At 38.4% G+C, this 18524-nt stretch overlaps 1 protein-coding gene across 15 annotated transcripts in view; it reads right to left on the bottom strand.

The window, feature by feature from the left end:
• DST (dystonin) overlaps positions 1–18524 on the bottom strand; it is a 295125-nt gene that overhangs the window by 20319 nt on the left and 256282 nt on the right. For all 15 annotated transcript variants that reach the window (XM_033054020.1, XM_033054008.1, XM_033054006.1 and 12 more), the window contains 12 exons: positions 17654–17827; positions 16670–16825; positions 13863–14060; positions 13243–13371; positions 12318–12488; positions 10203–10358; positions 9777–9983; positions 7983–8102; positions 4274–4443; positions 3150–3309; positions 1555–1749; positions 255–383 (listed from right to left, as the gene is read on the bottom strand). In XM_033054020.1, coding sequence (XP_032909911.1) covers positions 255–383; positions 1555–1749; positions 3150–3309; positions 4274–4443; positions 7983–8102; positions 9777–9983; positions 10203–10358; positions 12318–12488; positions 13243–13371; positions 13863–14060; positions 16670–16825; positions 17654–17827 — 1965 coding nt within the window. The remainder of the gene's footprint in view (positions 1–254; positions 384–1554; positions 1750–3149; positions 3310–4273; positions 4444–7982; positions 8103–9776; positions 9984–10202; positions 10359–12317; positions 12489–13242; positions 13372–13862; positions 14061–16669; positions 16826–17653; positions 17828–18524) is intronic.

The following is an 18524-nucleotide window of genomic DNA, read 5'->3' as shown; positions in this document are numbered from 1 at the left end:
GGTATATTCCACAGAGGGGCTTGCATCTGTCTCTAAATGTTTACAGCAACTTTCTAAAGGCCCGTTTTTTCTTTGATAAGTCAAGATGACTCAAACAACAGCCCAACGACAGTCTGGACATCAAACTCTTAACTTCATTAAATTTTTAGCTTCTCTACAGAAAGAATTGCCCCAGCTGGATGCTGGATTGAGATAGACTCTCCACCTATCAGAACAATTAGAATGAAGAGGATCCTATTCATTTTCTTGCTTACCCTGTGCTGCTCTATCAGTGTTCGCAAGGCCTCTTCATCGTCTGGAAGGATGCCGTGGAAACGAAGAGTCTGCTCTGCCTCTGCCAGCCATTCCAACAGGACATGGACAACTGAGTGGAATTCTTCTGCCTGTTAAGGTACACGAAGTCATGGTCACACATGAGATGACCTGACAGACACACTGCAGCTTACACAGGGAGACTGAGCCCACATTTGGAATCATTAATCATCCAGCAGTACCGGCACATTATCTTTCCATTAAAAAGTCAATGATACACAGCACTACATTTTCATAACTGTAAAAACAGCTTATGCTTCCCAAAAAATTATAGGAAGCCTAAAAGCTGTTCATGCTTTTAGGCATCTGATTTATAGTGCATTTGCAGCTCAGTTGAGAATGTCATGCCTTTTTACACTGACAAATTACATGGGAGGTGCTTTCAGGGACCAGCTGGAGAGATGAGAACTATCGTCTGCACAGTCCAAAGCACCAGTTAAGCAAAATGAATTGACAGCCTGTTGGAGAGTGACTCTTTTGTGTTTAGAGAAAACAAGAAAGATTCACCTTTGGGTACATCAATATTCAGACACAATTAGTGTTTGAGGTAAGTTCAGGATTGTGTCTGCTGAGCAAAGCAGAGCAGGAATACTGTACATAGTAGATACATTGCTACTGCAGAAGCCCCATCCTAGCATCAGTCCAAGCCAGTATATCTTCAGAGAGCTGTACATCCATGTTGTCTCAGGTTTGGAAACAATACAGATACACCTATTTATCTGGATTGGAACCAGATAATGCTGACATACATAGACTGTTCTAGGTCATGACTGCACTCAGCACAACTACATTTTTCCTCTGAAGTACCTCATCGTTCATTGCAATTGTGCCAATGTAAAGAATTCTTCAATACACAAATTTACTTCTCTACAACAAGGCACAAAAAGCATAATTATGATTGTAACCTCCTGCTTCTTGTGAATGGGGCACAGTTCTTTATCATCCTTCATATTTGACTGTAACTTCAGTGATTTCCTTAGATGGTAAGGTCTTCGAAACATTTGTTTTGCGTTTGTAGCAGAGACTAATAATAACAGGAATAATAAATGCTAAGAGGCACTATTTATGTGCTGTCCTAAAAGGATAGAGAAGGTAAGCAATGCATTAGCATGTATTAGCATGAGTATTTTCAAATGAATGACATCAAGTGAAAATGAAATTAAATTTTTGGCAACTAAACTGCCAGATATTTTTTTCACTGCTTCTCATAGAGTACATGTAGTAACATTATTATTCCTCTACCTGCCGAAGGGCCTGCTCCAGTCGTGTTTGCTTGGACACTGACAGGGCACAAACTGTCTCCCAGCGAGTGCTTAGCTCCTGCATTTGGACTTTGACCCAGGAAGAGTCATCACGACTGCCTTCTATCAGCTCCCTTGCAGAGCGCTTCAGAGCCTGAACACTGCTTGTTCTTTTTCCCAGCTCCTTCTGGAAAACCTAGACACCATCAAATATATTTAAAATATGTTTAACTCATTAGGACATGCTTACGTAAAAAAAAAAACAAGAAAAAACTACTAGTTATGAAAACAAAACGAAAATGCGGATTTATTTCTGTCAAGATTAACTCCATTTAAGTGATGCAAAACACGTAAGTTCTATTTATTAGATTCTGTAGAAGAGAGTACTAATGCTTCCTAACACAATAAAACTGGAACATGGTAGGAAAATTTCAGGTAGATCCCAAGAATCCATTCTGGTTCAATGCACGGGAAACCTAGTCTCCTTACCACTGCTGGCTTTCCATTCCTTATCAAAGCAATTGATCTGACACAGATTAACACATAAGATTGCTGTGGCAGGAAAAGATCAGATAAAAAGCTAACAATCGAGAGGGTCTAAAATCATCCAAACAGAAATAAATCCCCATCTGGAGGTCTAACTGTAAGGTTGTGGATCTTGCTGTTTGTTCATATATTTATGTGGGAGCATGTTCACATCAGTAGATTGAACAAGCTCCAATTACTTAAAAGAAGCTCTTAAAAGAAGATAATTACAGATGGACAGTGGCATTTCAGAAGCAATTGAAGCATAGTGTAGGCTAATTTGCATCAGACAACCCATGTTTCCAAACATTTTTTTCTTTTGAGGCCCAAAATCTCCTACTTAGTGGAGATGAGATACTGAAAGTCACAGGTGGATGAACAGAGGGACCTTCACCTCCTAATCTTCCCAGGCTGCAGAGCTCTATTTAGGTATCACCTTTGCAATACAAGTAATTTCAGCAGCCATTTCTTCTGACATACTGAACTGCAAAACTGGGATTCAGAAGCAGAGTACAACATCTACTTGTTACCACATCCAAAACCACTTCAGTAACAAAATGCTGCAGGTTTCCAACACAAGCTCCCTGGGCCATGGTCCAGTTGAAATCTATGCATAACTTTAGCACTGTAATTACTCTCCTCCATAAATATACAGGAGCCCCACAGGTCTGAAAGGCTGCTGCAGTCATGATACATGCACTGGACATTTAGTTAGCAGATGGACCAAAAAAAGAGCTGTCTGCTCCAAAGTTTTCCAGTAAAATAATTTTTGCCATCTCTTACCCTGGACACACATTTGCAAATGCATATTTGTGATTTATGATATTATATTAATAAATACACAGGGTAGCACAATAAAGTAGAATATTTAAGTGCTAACTGGTATTAATGAGTCACTAAGAGTTGTCCTCTTTCATGTATGTTTTATAGCATTTTGTATATTGACTGTGTTTGCGTTACAAAACCATTTCATATTTCTAAAAATTACAGAATAGTGAAAGATAAAGATATTATTAAAATGCCACACTTATAAATAGTCCAGTAATTAAAAGTCAGTATTTTTGGAACTACCTTGTGGTTGTCAATCAGGTTCATTACTAAATCGATGTCTCCATGTACTGGTTGGTCTTCTGCTAGTTGAGGTTCAATTTTGTATAACCAGTCAATGAGAGCTTGCAGAGCATCAGTAAACTGTCCTGAAAATAGCAGGGCTTCCTCCAGTTTATTTTGCCTGAGAGGGGAAAAAAAGCCAAACAATCACAGACACACAAAATAATTACGTATATACTTCAGCAAAATATTTTCAGCATATAATAATAGAATCATGGAAGTGTTAAGCCTGGAAAAGACTGGTAAGATCATTGAGTCCAACCACTATCCCACCACCATGACTTTCACCACATCATGTCCAAGTGCTACATCCACATCCCTTTGGAACTTCCAGGGATGGTGACTCAACTACTTCCTTGGGCAGTCTCAATGCTTCACAACCCTTTCAGAGAATAAATTTTTCCTAAAATCCAACCTAAACCTCACTTGGTGCAATTTAAGCTAGTTCCCTCTCATGCTGTCATTTGCTGCCTGGGAGAAGAGACCAAACTCACCTGGCTACAGCACCTTTCAGGCACTTGTAGAAAACAATAAGGTCTCCCCTGAGCCTCCTTTTCTCCAGGCTAAACACCCCCAGCTCCCTCAGGTGCTCCTCACAGGACTTGTGCTCCAGACCCTTCCCCAGCTCCTTTGCCCTTCCCTGGACTCCCTCCAGCCCCTCAGTGTCTTTCTCACAGTGAGGAGCCAGAACTGGACACTGCACTCGAGGTGTGGCCTCAGCAGTGCTGAGCACAGGGGGACAATCCCTGCCCTGCTCCTGCTGGCCACACTATTGCTGACACAGGCCAGGATGTCACTGGTCTTCCTGGCCACCTGGGCACACCCTGGCTCATGTTCAGCTGGTTGTTCACCAGTACTTCCAGAGAATTTCAAATCAAGTCTCCCTTTTTAAAGGGCTCTTCCTTCCACTTCTTCCCCTGCTCTTCCAACATACCATAAGGAAAGTATGCATTTGCAGTATTTTGCTGCTTTGGTATTCTTAATTATCAAACAAGCTAGCCACTCTGGTTCTACTTTTACGCAACAAATTCCAAAAACAGAAGCCTTTTTCTTATTTGATGAGTAATTGGTTGAGTTTCATTTACCTTTCCACTGACTTTCCACAAATTGTATCCCATTTATCTCTTAGTTCACTCAGCATGTCATCAAGTTTCAAATTGTCATCAGCCAAGGTGGTTTTCTCTTTCAAGGAACGTCCAGTCCTATTTGTGGTATCATACACAGAATGTTTGGCACCAAGAGATTTCTGGAATTCCTATATATGGGAAAAAAAGGAAAATAACCATATATCATTAACTCTTACATGCCATTTTTAATTAGTCTTGGACATACAATTTGCAACATAAACTGTAAATGTTGCTGTAAGAATAATTTAAACTTACTGCAAAATTTCTGTGGCAGTACCACAGTGCACCTGGGCACTGACACTAGCAGATCCCTGCCTTTTGTCCTTCTCTGGAAATGCAGCTCTACGACTACTGGAACAACTTCAGGAAAATCCCTCCTTCAGCGAGGGTAATGACTCCTGTCCTACCATAATATTCCCAAATTTCAGCCCAGTACTCAAAAGGACGTGAAAGAACTGCTACTCAGGGAGCCATTAACTGAGCACTCTTTGCACTACATTCTCACAAACTAAGATTTCAAGCCAGTTGTAGAGCTCCCCAAAAGCTACAAAGGTTATCCTGGTTTAGCTCAAGCTGGGAAACCTCTGAGCAGAAGCAGCAGTCAGGTAACATCCCAATAACTCAATCAGTGCAAGAAGCAAAAATTACAAGCAGGTTTCTGTGCCCCAAAACTTTGGACAATGGCAGTGACAGAGTCTGCCTGCCAGCTCCTTTTGCACAGATCCTCTGGAAGATTTTCACAGACACAGAGGAGCAAAAGAAACACAGTTCATCTGCTACCACACAAGAATTAAATGACTGACAGGGTAAATAATTAAATAAAAATAAAGGAACACTGCCAAAAGCACCAGTCCAACAATGCAGCTTTTAAATTGCAGCAATGCTTGAAATGTCTTATTTCACACCTACATGAATTGCTAGCACGGAATCAGTTGAAAAAAAAATTACAAGTTTGTTTTAGAAAACCCTTATATACAGCATCAATTTTATTTTTTTTTTTTGTTACCAAAAAAGAAACATTTGTTTTGAAATTCAGTGTTTCCTTAATATTTTTTCATTTTCTTCATATGAAACAAGCAAAAAAACTTTTAAGAAAAAACATAATTGGCAAGCTGGCGCTACAGTAAAAATAAATACAATTTTCAAAATAAACAGTTTTTATAACAGTTCCTTCATTACAAACAATATGCCCACGCTTCTTTTATTTGATGAATTTTGTTAATTACTCAACACTACACAAACAATGTTACTAGGTTTGCACAAGGAAACACAATTAAATTGCTGCCACAGAAAGATCATACAGGAAAAACAGATTTAAAGACAGCAAAGGGTTGCAGTTAGTTCATTCTGAGACTAAACCATATCTACTTTCATTTGTCTTCAGGTATAAGAGATTTTGAGAGTAGATTTTGGTTTAAGCTGCCAGGATCAGATAGGTAAGTTAATTAATTTGATTTTGTTCAGTTAGGTACCTTCCTTCTAAGGAAGATCAGCACATACAGATAAAATTAGCCAGTTTCATATAAATGTACTGTAAGAACACTCAGCATTAGCACAGCAATGGACGGGGTGACCTAATGCAGGTTTTTCCATTCCTGACTCCTAAAAATGATAAAAAAATTCCAATAAACAGACCATGAATAACCCCCAAAAGTCCCTGGCAACATGCTAGATATGAGTGAGAGAGAAAACATATTATCTTGGCTTCTCTTTTTCAGGGACTTTTTTTTTGGCAGTAACAACTGGCAAAGAGTGAGTCCAAATTATTGCTTACAGCACACATTCAGTTGGGATAGTAAAATCCTTAACTAAACGGAGCAAGGAAACCTTCAAGGCTGGACAGAAAAGACAAAGACTGACACGGGGTATATGTGGGAGTGGAAGGAAAAGACTCAAAATACAAGGAAGGACATTGCCGTGTTGGGAGGTTTGACAACTCATTAAAAAACAATTGAGTTGATTTCTTGAGAGGTGGTGTTTGAAGTTTAAAGTCACAAAGTTCACCAAACTCCCTCCCTCATACACATCCATCTTTTTTCTCCAGATCACCAGTTTCAATCCTTATGTGCCTGTACCAGTTTCATCCCATTCCTCAATGGTACTCAAGCAACTCAAGCAGTAATGCTCTGCAAGCTTTTTACATGAAAGAAGCTGAAGACAAGATATCAGGGACAGAAGTGATGAGCCTGCCAGGCCATCTGTGGAAGCCTGGTCTCATAAAATGTACTGCTGTAGGTATAAAGCACATATCAAGTTTATCAGGTTTAACTTTTCTGAAGATGGGATGAGAATACAGGTAGAGAGTCCTGAAAAACTGAAAGCAAATCACAGTCTTGACCATACTGTGAGGAATTTGAATATGTAAAGAAAAGAGAGGAGTGAAAGGATTACAAGATTAGTAAGACTCAGACTACCATAACAGCAAGATCCACCCACAACAGTTCAGATCACTGACTTCAAATTCTGGCAACAGCAGCAATCCCAAGACAAACTGAAATTGCAGAGTTGGCATGACAGAATGTTAAGGTAGGTTTTTATCCAAAGGTTTTAGAAGCAGACCCAGGTAAAACTGGTTTTGCTTGACCAACCGCCAGCTCTCGCTGTATTAAAGGAGAATGTTTTCCTGGCTGATAAACAACACGTCATGCAACCTGAGAGATGATAAATAAATAAAGCAGACTGATTAAGTCATTAATATACATGACAAAATTTGTCAGAGGTAAAAGTAATCACCAGAAGCTACAGTGAAAATAAAAAATTAGATACGCAAACTCCTCAGGATATTGTGAAATATGAAAAAAACAGGAGTAAACGGAGAACAATAAAACTGACATAAAAAGTAAATATATGCCAAAACGTAGAAAACTGAATGATCTTTCAATACTCTAGTGTTTGATGAAACTACCCCAAGAGAAATCTTAAGACGCAATCATATCTCTCAAGAGTCTACCACTCATCCACTTGATCCTCAATAATATATTACTTTAGGCATTTTACAGAAGTCAAAATGAAGTAAAGACTACTTCTGTCTTTGCTTTTGCTCCATGTCTGATGGAATTACAGAGTTTTACATTATCATTACAAGTTTGAAAAGCCAAGTGAATGAGAGAGATTTTTACATATTCAAAGCTGAATTTCTGAAAAGATGGTTTCCAAGTTTTGAATCCAATAAAGAGAAATATGGGAGCAGTATTTTCTCTAATACTGTCACAGTGTTTTCTAGGGGATTTCATTAATATTTCTGGTTGACATAAAAAGCAACTGCCAATCAAAATACTTGATTATGTTTCACTTTTGAAACTGTCCTGCAGTATCAAAAGAAAAATCTCTCCCCAGGTAAGTGGACAGTAAATTTTTGGTTTAAGAACTTAAAGAAAGCTTCTTCAGAGATCCCTATTCTGAAATTGTATTAATCTGCTTTTCAAAGTTTCCATGGTGCTGTATTGTTCTTTCCTCTTTATTTTAAGCATTCCCCCACATATCAGGTACTGTGAAATGTTTTTTTCATTCACACCCTGTTAAAACACCATCATTTCATTTGATGTGAGTAAACACCCCATTGCAGTGAGGCCACAAATCTACTTTCTTTGCTGATTGAACAGTAAGTACAAGGCTGAAAGACTTACCTACATTTCATCTTTTGTGGCATTTTGTTGTCATGACTCACCTTATGCTGTGCAAGCTGCATCTTTATTTTGTCAGGGTCATTTGCAATTTCAAGATCTGCATCCAGAGATTTCTCTGACTCTTCCAGCCATTCCATCAGTTTATGCCAGGCTTCATGGAACTAAAGGAAAGCCAGATTTGCACGGACTTTAAAATTCACTGGTTCATGAAACAGTCCAAAAGCATTAAACCTCAACCAAGATTGGTAAACTTTGACAAAATTTGCTGTGTTTTTTCTCCTTGGTCTCTTAAAAAGAACTGGTCTTGCCATGTTCCCACTGTATTTAGTCTCCTTCCCCAAGTGAGTTAATAACCTTTAATGATGTGCACACACCATGTTTATCTGTCAGAGACATACTAGTAACATCTGTCAATGTGTTGGTCATTTAGATTCCTACAGTTTTAGTAATGGATAGTAAATACAGAAAGAACAGGGCTTAGCTATTGCTTATACAGGATCATGGCAGTAAATCACTGGGGAAAACTTCTGTCTGGATGACTGTCCAAAGCGTTCCCTGTAACACTCATAAAAGCTCTCAATGTATCAAATGCTATCTTGACGAGCAAGGAACAGATCTTTTATCTTTCTTCCTGTTTCAAAGAAAAAAGCACTTCATGGAAGGAAGCAGGGAAAATGTAAAGATTCAACCAGCTTTCACAAAGTGTCATCTGTTTGGGTTTTGATTTTTCTAACCCAGTCATTTCTCTCTCTCTTGAAAATTCTTCTTGCTGGGGCTGCCTACACATGGAAGCACAAGAAACTAGTTCAGAAACCTTTCAAGGCATCTAAGACCCTGTTTGTCAGGGCTGTTGATTAGGCCTTGACACCAAAAGCTGTCAGTACTCCATCAACACTGCACATACACAATTGTCATCTTAATAACACTGTATTCAGCTTTGTAAATGCTTACTGAGATGAAACCCAACTTATTGCAGAACTGCTGTGTGTGTGAATGCACAAGAGAAACTGACAGAAAATAAGAAATATGGGATTGGCTTATGAGCTAATTCATTGTCCAGAGAACTTCTTGCTCTATGAACTGAGTGGTGCCAGTGGTGAACATTGGAATGTGGTTTGGCTGTGAACATCACCAAATCTTGAATGATCATGTTCCCTTGAATAGAAAGGGTCTCTACTTCCTGTTGATATTTAAACAGGTTACATTCCTCTCACAGATTTTGCATCTTATCATTTATGTTCCTTGGTGAGGGAAACATGTATCTAAGGAAAAAAGCACAGATGCTCCGCAATAAAGAAAACTGCAAACAGCCCCACTACCCCCCCAAAAACAACCTCTCCAGGTTTATAAGGAAATAAATGGAGATGTCTTACCACACAGAAGATATTGGTCTAGTAACTAATGTAAGAGATTGAGTGATAAGTGATGAGTGTAACTAGGACACAACATAGACCCAAGAAGAAAATACTAAGGAGTATTCCCACAGATTAGTGAAAACAGTTCATCACATTCTTTAAAATATACAGGATTGATTCTGAAACTTCTTTTTGAAGATAGATGGCACTAATACACATCTGGAATCCATACTTTAACTTTCTTTTTTCAGACTATCCTGTACTGCAGACAGAAGTCACTGCTTGGGTTGAAAATGATGCTTTCACCTCCCAAATGAAGTGTTCTGGGATTGAATCACAGAAATTGCTCCACTAACTCAACACTGTCTGTTACACTAAACCCAGGCTTGCTTTGTAAGTGCTTTAAAGCATCATATTCAAGAATCTGGATGCAATTACAAATAAGTTCAAAGAGTTGTACAACAGCTGTTGTCCCATTACCTGTTTGGCTCTTTTCCTTGCATCATCCAAAGCTCTTCCCCTTTCGACTAAGCGTTGGACTACTTTTTCCCATCGACTCTGTACACTAATCAGCAGATTCTTAATAAGGACAACGTCCTGTTTCTGGCTGAAATATTTCAAATGGGTTCCAGTTTTGTCCAGCTCTATGATCTGATCTCGATGAGAGTTCACTTCTGTGGCAAAAACCTTGGAAAAAAAGGGTGAGAATTACTGAGTACTGTGTTGGGTAAACACTGAAAAAACCCAGTCTGATAAAGAATGATGTAGTGAGAAAGACTATAAAATACAATTTTAAAACAAATGAAATGTTTCTCTGAGTGCCAGCATTATAGGGTTCATTTGGACATTGCTACAGTATCTCCACAGAGTGGGAGAAAAACATTACACATCTGTTTCTTTACATACCTTGTGTTCATCAATTTGAAATAAGACAGTGTCCAAGATAAGACTTGGCCGAGAAGCTGCAGTTAGAGTCTGCTCAGCCTGAGTAAGCCAGTTGATGAAATCTTGAAGTGAGTTGTGGAACTCCATTGCTAAATTGAGGGCTTCTTCCAGTTTGGTCTGCAAAGACAGGTCATACTTTATTAGAGGCTGATATTGTGCAGGGGCTTAAGCCAAGGAAACCATTTTAGTTCAGCACTTTGGAGTAAACCATTTTAGCTTAGCATTTTAAAATACTTTTCCAACTCAAAGTTTCTGAGTTTTAAAATAACAGCCTGTATTTGAGCATATTCAAGGATACAGGAGTTACAGAAAAATTATGTATAACAAATTAATAGAAAATACAGCACCTAGTATCAAGATAAATTTTTCCTCATTAGAGCATATTTCCTACTACTTAATCCAAATGTGACATTTAGATTTATCAAGTTCAATGCAAAACCAGTAGAATTTCAAAATCTGAAAGGCTGCAGTGCACTTGGAAGAGCCTCAAGTAAGTCATCAAATTTATTCTCTTGTACTTAATGAAGAATAAGTTTTCCTAGAGGACTTCTTTCTAATAAAGCCCAATTTTCATTTTGGTTGCCTGAACCGAAACCAATCTGGGATACAGAATTTTGTTGATCATGAGACAGCAGTTAGAGATTTTCGAACATTTACACTGCTGACCTCACCAAACACTCCAACCTTACAGCTTCCTGCAAGAAGGTACTCATACTGGGTATTAATCAGTTGCAATTTTTACTTTATTATCACCTTAAGAGACATCAGCATTATAACTTTAATATACAGCTAAATTGTCAGTTAAATACTTGTGCTTTATACTCATCAGGGCTATACAGAGAGTTTCTCTGCTTGCAGTTGTGGGTATTCTTTTTGTTTGATTGAGTTAGAGCAAGTGGACTATATTTCGTGAAGGAATGAAAGCCATATGAAATTAATAACAAGAAAATGTGTGTTGCATATCAGTGAAATCAAGCTATTGATCTGTTAGAACAGAAGGTAGTCACTTGAAGTAAATAGCAAAAGGCCAAGCATTTGGGAATTTCAAGAAAAAATAGCTAAAACCTAGGAAATTTTAACACAGCACTGAGGAGGAGATAAGCTTGAAGGATCATTCAGTCTCTTATGTCTATGATTACTGAAATAAAACCCAGAAAACTCCTAGTCCTACCAAATGAGCATTAACAGTATTAGTTAATATATTTCTACAGAACAGACTTGTGCCATTCTCACCATGCTCCTGCCCAATTACAGCTAATTAACTTCTTGAATTTTATTCTCCCCAGTACTTTCTAAACATATGTTGTGGGTTGGCGAGGTTTAGAAATTTTTTCCATTATTATGTTAAGCTAGCCGGGATGGCTCTCCTATTAGCCGTTAAGAGCTGGAGATAAAGGACTGCTGAAGCAATGATGGCCCATTAGGGAAAGGTGGAGTCCTGCTTTTGTGTTCCGCAAGTAAGAGGACACTGGGGGTAGGAGAACTACACAGCTCGCCGGCCGAACTCGAGGAGAGAGGTTCCGTTTCTCCTGTTGGGATCAGGCTTCTTGGATTTGGACTGCTAAAGCTTGCTGTTTCCTCTGAACAACTGGGAACTGGGACGCTCACGGTGAGCAGAGCTCCTTCCTCACCCTTTTCTTCCACCTGGGGTGGTGAAGCTACCTCGCCCCCTCCCCTGCCCCTGCAGCAGCCGCGACTAAGAAGCCGCCCGCCCTGGTCCATCGGAGAGCCATCGGTGACTGAAAAAGGGACTGGGACTGAATTCCGTTCTGTTCTGTCACTGTTTTTTTTTTTCTTTCGTATAGCTGATGCTGTTTTTGTTTGTCTTATAAATATTTCAGTAAAGAACTGTTATTCCCAACCTATACCTTTTTTTGTGCCTGCGAGTTCCTGAATTCCCTTTTCCTGGTAATACTGTCCCTTTAAACCGGGACAACATATTACTGAATTATGCCAGTCTCTACAACTGATTTTAAATGTAAAAAATCAGGCAAGTATGCATCCACAAAAGCACTAATCATTATCACACTAAAATGCATGATTTACACTTGTATTTTTTATGTAAAAAACACATACTTTTCTTTCACTGAGTTTTGTTTGCACAGATTCCCATTTTTCTTTTAAGTTATTTATGTCCTGCTCAACGTTTGTTTCAGCAGACTCTGGGCATCTTGCAAGCATCTGCTGGCCTTTCTGCATTAGACTCTTGTATGTCTCTTCTTTGGCCTCAAAGGCAGCACAAAGCTCCTAAATAAAAAAAGGACCAGAAATAATAAGGTAGAAATTCAATACTCTTTATAAATACCAGTGTAATACATATTCCTCCCCCAACATTTAGCAGGTGTGATTAAGGCTAATAAAGGAAACACATGTAATTCATAAAAATCCAAATGAGAAAATGAGGGATCCAGTTCCTCAGGAAAGGAAAACTTATATTATCTGTCAATGACTTCTCTGAGATTCAAAGATGGGCAATGTAAGTACTATGCACCTATTGAAGAAGAGTTGGTGCAACTTGGTTGGTTTAAAGTCCGTCTGTAGCCAAAACACAAAAAGTGTCAGCATTATACAGTGTGCTGAAAGCCCAGACCTATCCAATACCCTTCAAAAGTAGGAGGAACAGCTTGGAAGGGCTGGTTTATTTTACATTGTCTATATCTTACTTCACTTTTTAGGCATGAACACTGAATTATAAATTTAGTTATGGAGTCAGAAGGGAGAGGAAGAATAGGAATCACTGAAACATCTGCAAACACCTTTTGTAAAGATGCAAAACTTGTTTTATTTGTCTCAACACTAATAATGGTTCAGCTTTGGGCATGTCCTAACAGGCTACTAAACTACACTGTAAATAACAGTGTTGTTTTGAAGGCTATTAAATTTCTTTAAGACACTATAGACATTGTGGTATATAGAAACACTCTGTATTTACCAAAAAGACTCTTAAAAGATAGTTAGTCCTGAAATGCAATTTGCAAAGCATTCTAACACTGATACTTACCATATGTGCATTAAGCTGCTCTCTTGCTGTTTCTGGTAAGCCTCCAACAGGTTTTGATGCCAACAGCTGACGTTCAGTGTCTGTCAACCATTGCTGCAGATCCTCAACCTCGCCATGGAAACCTTGAGCCTAAATTATACCATATCATTTTAGAGATAACTTAAATGTTCTCCATTCCAATACCAGCTCAGATGCATAAGCACACTGGCAACTGGTTTAATTGGGTATTTAAAATAGTCAAAGGAAATTAAAGAAGAAAAGAAAGGAAAAAGCAAACAAACAAACCGCCTCAACTCAATCTAGAGGATAAGAACAAAATCCATAGAAATCATGAAAGCAATCCAAATAACTACTGTGAGACCAATGCTTTCCCTGAAAAATACACCTATAAAGAAATTTCACCCTTTACTAACATGTCGGCCAAAAGCTGAAATCTTATATCAACACTGTAAGGGACAGTGCCCAGCTGTGGAAGATACAGCTGGATTCAAAGTTCCTCCAAAATTCAGGAGCATCTGCATCATGGGTTTGATCTAGGCCAATTTCTAAAACATGTATCTGTGTATTTAATGTAAAAAGACATTTTTTCTGAGTTATCTATTTGATCATTTCCTGTTCACCTGGATCAAGGCACTATCCAGCTGCTGTTTCCTTTGTTCTGTTTTTTCCAACAAGTTTTGCCAGCGCTGATTCAGGAGTTCCAACTTGCTCCGTAAATTACTTGCTTCTTCAACAGCACTTGATTCAATCAGGTCATTTCCTGCTTTTTTAACAGCTTCCACCGTAGACTGATGAGCGAAAACATCATTTTGCAGCACCTAAAATTGTAACACAGCATGGCCATAGTGGTAAGTTAATGAATGAAGGCACTCACAGTGATTGAGCCAGTTGCAGTTCAAGGGCAAGACAGTAAATTAACATCAGCACAGGTATCAGAAATTAAAGCTTACAACTAAGACCTCTTCAATCAAAAGCAGTAACAGACCATTCTGACAAAATACTGATGTTTATTTTTCTGTCTTGAAAAAAATAATATATTCCTTCTGAAAGCATACATTTGTGAAATTATTAAAGGTTTCTAGTAGTGCTGGGGAATAATTATTGTTTCACTTTTTAAATTTACTGTATACTTTCCTTTAACAGGATTTTTCTTTGAATACTACGTGCCTGCTGTGCTATACAACAACCCAGCTGCCATAATGTCTTCTTGGGCATTTCATGGCTACAACTCTTTTCACATTATGTCAAGCTACCAGGACACTTGACCTGTGCTAAAAGCTGGGGAATGGTTGCAGTACTAACACCAAAAGACCTATTCCATCTGCTGGAAAACCTCGTATCACCAACCACAGTAAAAACCATAAAAGGCAAAACTTATATTTGGGGAAAAAAAAGCTGTTTTCAGAAGGATAGGGGGCAGAGCAAGAAAAGTTTTAATACACAAAATGGTTGGGAAGAGAATGGTAAACCCTACTTAAGAAATTCAGGTTTATGACTGCTGTCTTCCATGGGGTCTGACTCAAATTCACCTCCATCAAAGTGCTAGCATATGGAAAAAATATAAAGCTAAATAAAAAGGAAGTTAAAAATAAACAAAATGGAGCAGAATACAAAATAGCAAGTCACAAGTAGACCCTGAATACAAAATACACATCACATTTACTTTAATTTTTCTAAGCTAAGAACCAGATTATTTTATTTTCCTACAAGGGTTAAAAAAGGTATTCACAGAAGCAGATGCATCTTATCCCTTCCTTCCTGCCAAGACTCACTGAGAGCAAGGTCTATTCTTTCCAAAGTTATTCAAGAGGTGGATGTTTTTACAGGCTACCACAGGATGCACTACTGTGTGAACTTTCTAACCTATAAACTCTGTATTATGAAAAGGAAGCAGATTCATTCATGTGTTTGTTGAACTCCTTCAGGACAGACACAAATGATGTCTTCATGCTTCTTCACTAGTAAAACACTTCCGTTTGATAAGAATATAAAAGGTTCATGGAGCAGAACCGGTTTTTGTAATTTTATTTACTTTGTTTTGAAAGAGTCTGCTTATAACAATAGTCACAGAGGGTATGTAGATAGTGTAGTCTGCTCAAGTTCCAACTGACCACCCAAAAGCCTTCAGAAGCTATATAGCTGCATTAACACAGACAATGAAAATACCTTAATTATCTGCGTACTGTCACTTTTAATCAATTCTCTCAAAATCCAAAATGGACTCTGAGTACTTTTTACATCATATGCAGGCCAAAAATTAAATGGCAGATTTAAAGGGAGTGGAATTACAAGGTTAGATTGAAATCTTCAAGCCTAGAAAGAACACACTGTTATGAAGAGCACAGAGTTACACACAGAGGCAGGGAGATGTTCTACGAAAAAAAAAGGCATAGCAGAAGCATTCTTCCATGGGCTCCAAAATAACAATGATCAGTAAAAATACTAAAACAAACAACCAACCAACCAAACAGCAAAATCTTAACCCTACAGTAAGTAACAGCGAGAAAAAGATGGGAGTTTGCACAGATTTTTGGAGAAGCATTCCCATCTAAGCTGAGCCCAACTGACACATAATTAACAAATCACTGTTTTTTGAGAGGGAAGAAAGAACCAAAGATATGCAAAAATCATGCAGTTTGTGAGACCTGGCTTAAACAGAACTAATCAAGGAGTTTATTGCTTCAGGGAAAGTAGCAGGTTCAGTAACTTTTGAGTTCCCTAGGTCAAAGACAGGTGATTAGAGGTGGACACCAGGGTAAGCTGTTTATTTTTGGCTAAAAACTATGAAACTTGCATGGCATATGCAAGAAAGGAAGGAATGTGGAGGAGTAAGAGGAAAGAGATTATTTATTTCAAGCCTTCATCATCAGCTGTAATCTGCATCCTGAAAGTATATGTAGAGAATTACAGTAATTTCACAACTATAAGGCGCACCCTTTTGACTAAAATTTTTCCCCGAACCCAGAAGTGCGCCTTATACGATGTACAAAGTTGTGACATTTGCCACCCCGGAAGTGAGAGCTGCGAGTGGGGGCAGCACCGCGGGAGCGCCGAGTAGCGATGGCAGGGCAGACGTGGGCAGCTCCAGGCACCGGGAGCAGCGTGGGCAGGAAGGCAGGGGGCAGCCCCAGGCACAGGGAGCAGCGTAGGCAGGAAGGCAGGGGGCGGTCCCGGGCGGCCTCAGGTACCGGGAGCAGCGCGGGCAGAAAGGTGAGGGGCAGCCCCGGGCGCCTTATAGTCCGGTGCGCCTTATATGATCTACAAAGTTGCAAAGTTTGCCGACTCCTGGGGGGTGCGCCTTATAGTCCGGTGCGCCTTATGGTCGTGAAATTACTGTATTTATAATATGTGACATTTTACTAAAATACCCATCCCTAAGATAAATATCAAAAGAAAATTTTGATTAATACTGATTATAATTACATACATGATGTTTGGCAAGTTCAATTTCAATAGCTTTGGGGTCTCCACCCACAGGTTTCTGTTCATTCAGCAAGTCTTCTGTATGTGTCAGCCACGCCAGCAGCTCATCCAGGGCATGCTGGAACTGCCCCAAGGCTAACAAGGCACCTTCCAGCTTGTGCTACAGCAAAAATAAAGTTAACAATAAAATCATTTCACAATGCAATTGAATTGTCTTACAGTACCATTAGTCACCATAATCCGGAGCAGAGTCCACATATAAGACAGAATAAAAACCAGGGAGAAACAGTTACCCAGTACAGGCAATGCTTTGTAACTACAGCTGAGTTAGCAATTTTCTTGTAAAGCCTTGCATTCCAGGCTCAAATTCCTGGCCTTGGAAGAAGCCATACAACCAGAACAGAGTTAAGGTTGAAGGTTCTTTCATCAGATGTATCAGTAGCTTTTTATCACTTAAAACATATTTTCAACACAAATCCAATTTGGTGCATGTTCATTTAAAAAAACTTCTTTGTCATGAAATGATTCAGTTTAGACTAAATAATACACTTCAAAGGACTCACATCTCTCCGCTTGGTAATTTAAGGAAATAACACTGAAATAGTTAAACGTTAATGGGGTTTAATTCAATTGCTCAGTTCTGCAGCTACTATTACTTTTGTACATATAAACATGTTTTCAACTGCTACTTAAGACATCATCAAATAACCAAAATGGTAATATATAATCATATATATTATCATATTTTATATATAATATATAATAATCTATAATAATTTGACATGGCATTAGACAGAAAATCTGTAAAGAAAGTTTAAAAATATCTTAAAAACTCAACTAATCATACCATTCAAATACTATTTTATACAGTTTTTTTAGCTTCTAAACTAAAAGGAATGTTTAAATTAACATAAGCATTATACATAACAAGGAGTTTTTCACAAAAATCTAAGTCATTAATAAAGCCCCCACCTCCAAGCATATTTACCTGTCTACTTATAATTTTGTCTTCTAGGCTGTCCCACAATAGTCTGAGCTCTGAGAGAGGGTCTTGCACAGTGTGTTTGTCACTCTCTTGTGTTGCCTTCTTTAGCAATAGTTCTGCCTGATGGTTCAGCCTTTCCATTTCTATCTGCTGCTGATAAGCTTCTGTCTTAAATTGCTATGGTAAATAGAAAAAGAATAGAAATAAATGAAACACCAGTAATGATTATAGAATCATAGAATGAGTCCATATTCTAGGTCATGTGGTTGTGATGGTGATAATGCTTTAAACTTCAATTATTCTTGAAAGGAAGTGAAAGTAAAAGTTCTTTAGTAGAATACCCTCTTTAACACATAATTGGTGTAACAGTCCGAATTCATCTTGTGTACACATATTCTGAACTATGTAAGGTCGTGATTCAGAATTTACATCATAAAATATATGAAACAACCTGCCCACAGCCAACAAAATCTACAAATGACCAACAAAACCAAGAACTTTCTCTGACCATCACATATCTCTGCTTTTTAAATGCAGCATAACAGATCCCAACATCAGGTGCATATTCAGTCACAAGTACAGACCCATGCAGACAGGATTCTAAGTTAGACTGGAATTTTGATTTTCACTTTACTCATGTATTGGGAATGTCTGATCTGTGTGAGCATCTACATAAAGGCTGTAATGGCAGAAGCAAAGCCTTGGAGGCTCCTCTCAGAGCCTCAAATAAATTGTTCATGTTAGAAACCAGAAAACATAAAGGTCATACCAGAAGAATCCTGCACATAATAATTTCATAGGCTTTCAAAAGAGAATGAATAACAGTATAACTATTTTTGGGCTATCAGAAAAAGTAAAATACAGCATTGTGAAA

The sequence above is a fragment of the Catharus ustulatus genome, chromosome 3, assembly GCF_009819885.2.
Source record: "Catharus ustulatus isolate bCatUst1 chromosome 3, bCatUst1.pri.v2, whole genome shotgun sequence".
NCBI lineage: Eukaryota > Metazoa > Chordata > Aves > Passeriformes > Turdidae > Catharus > Catharus ustulatus.
The sequence above is the reverse complement of the archived record's forward strand: the minus strand, read 5'-3'. Positions and strand labels throughout refer to the sequence as shown.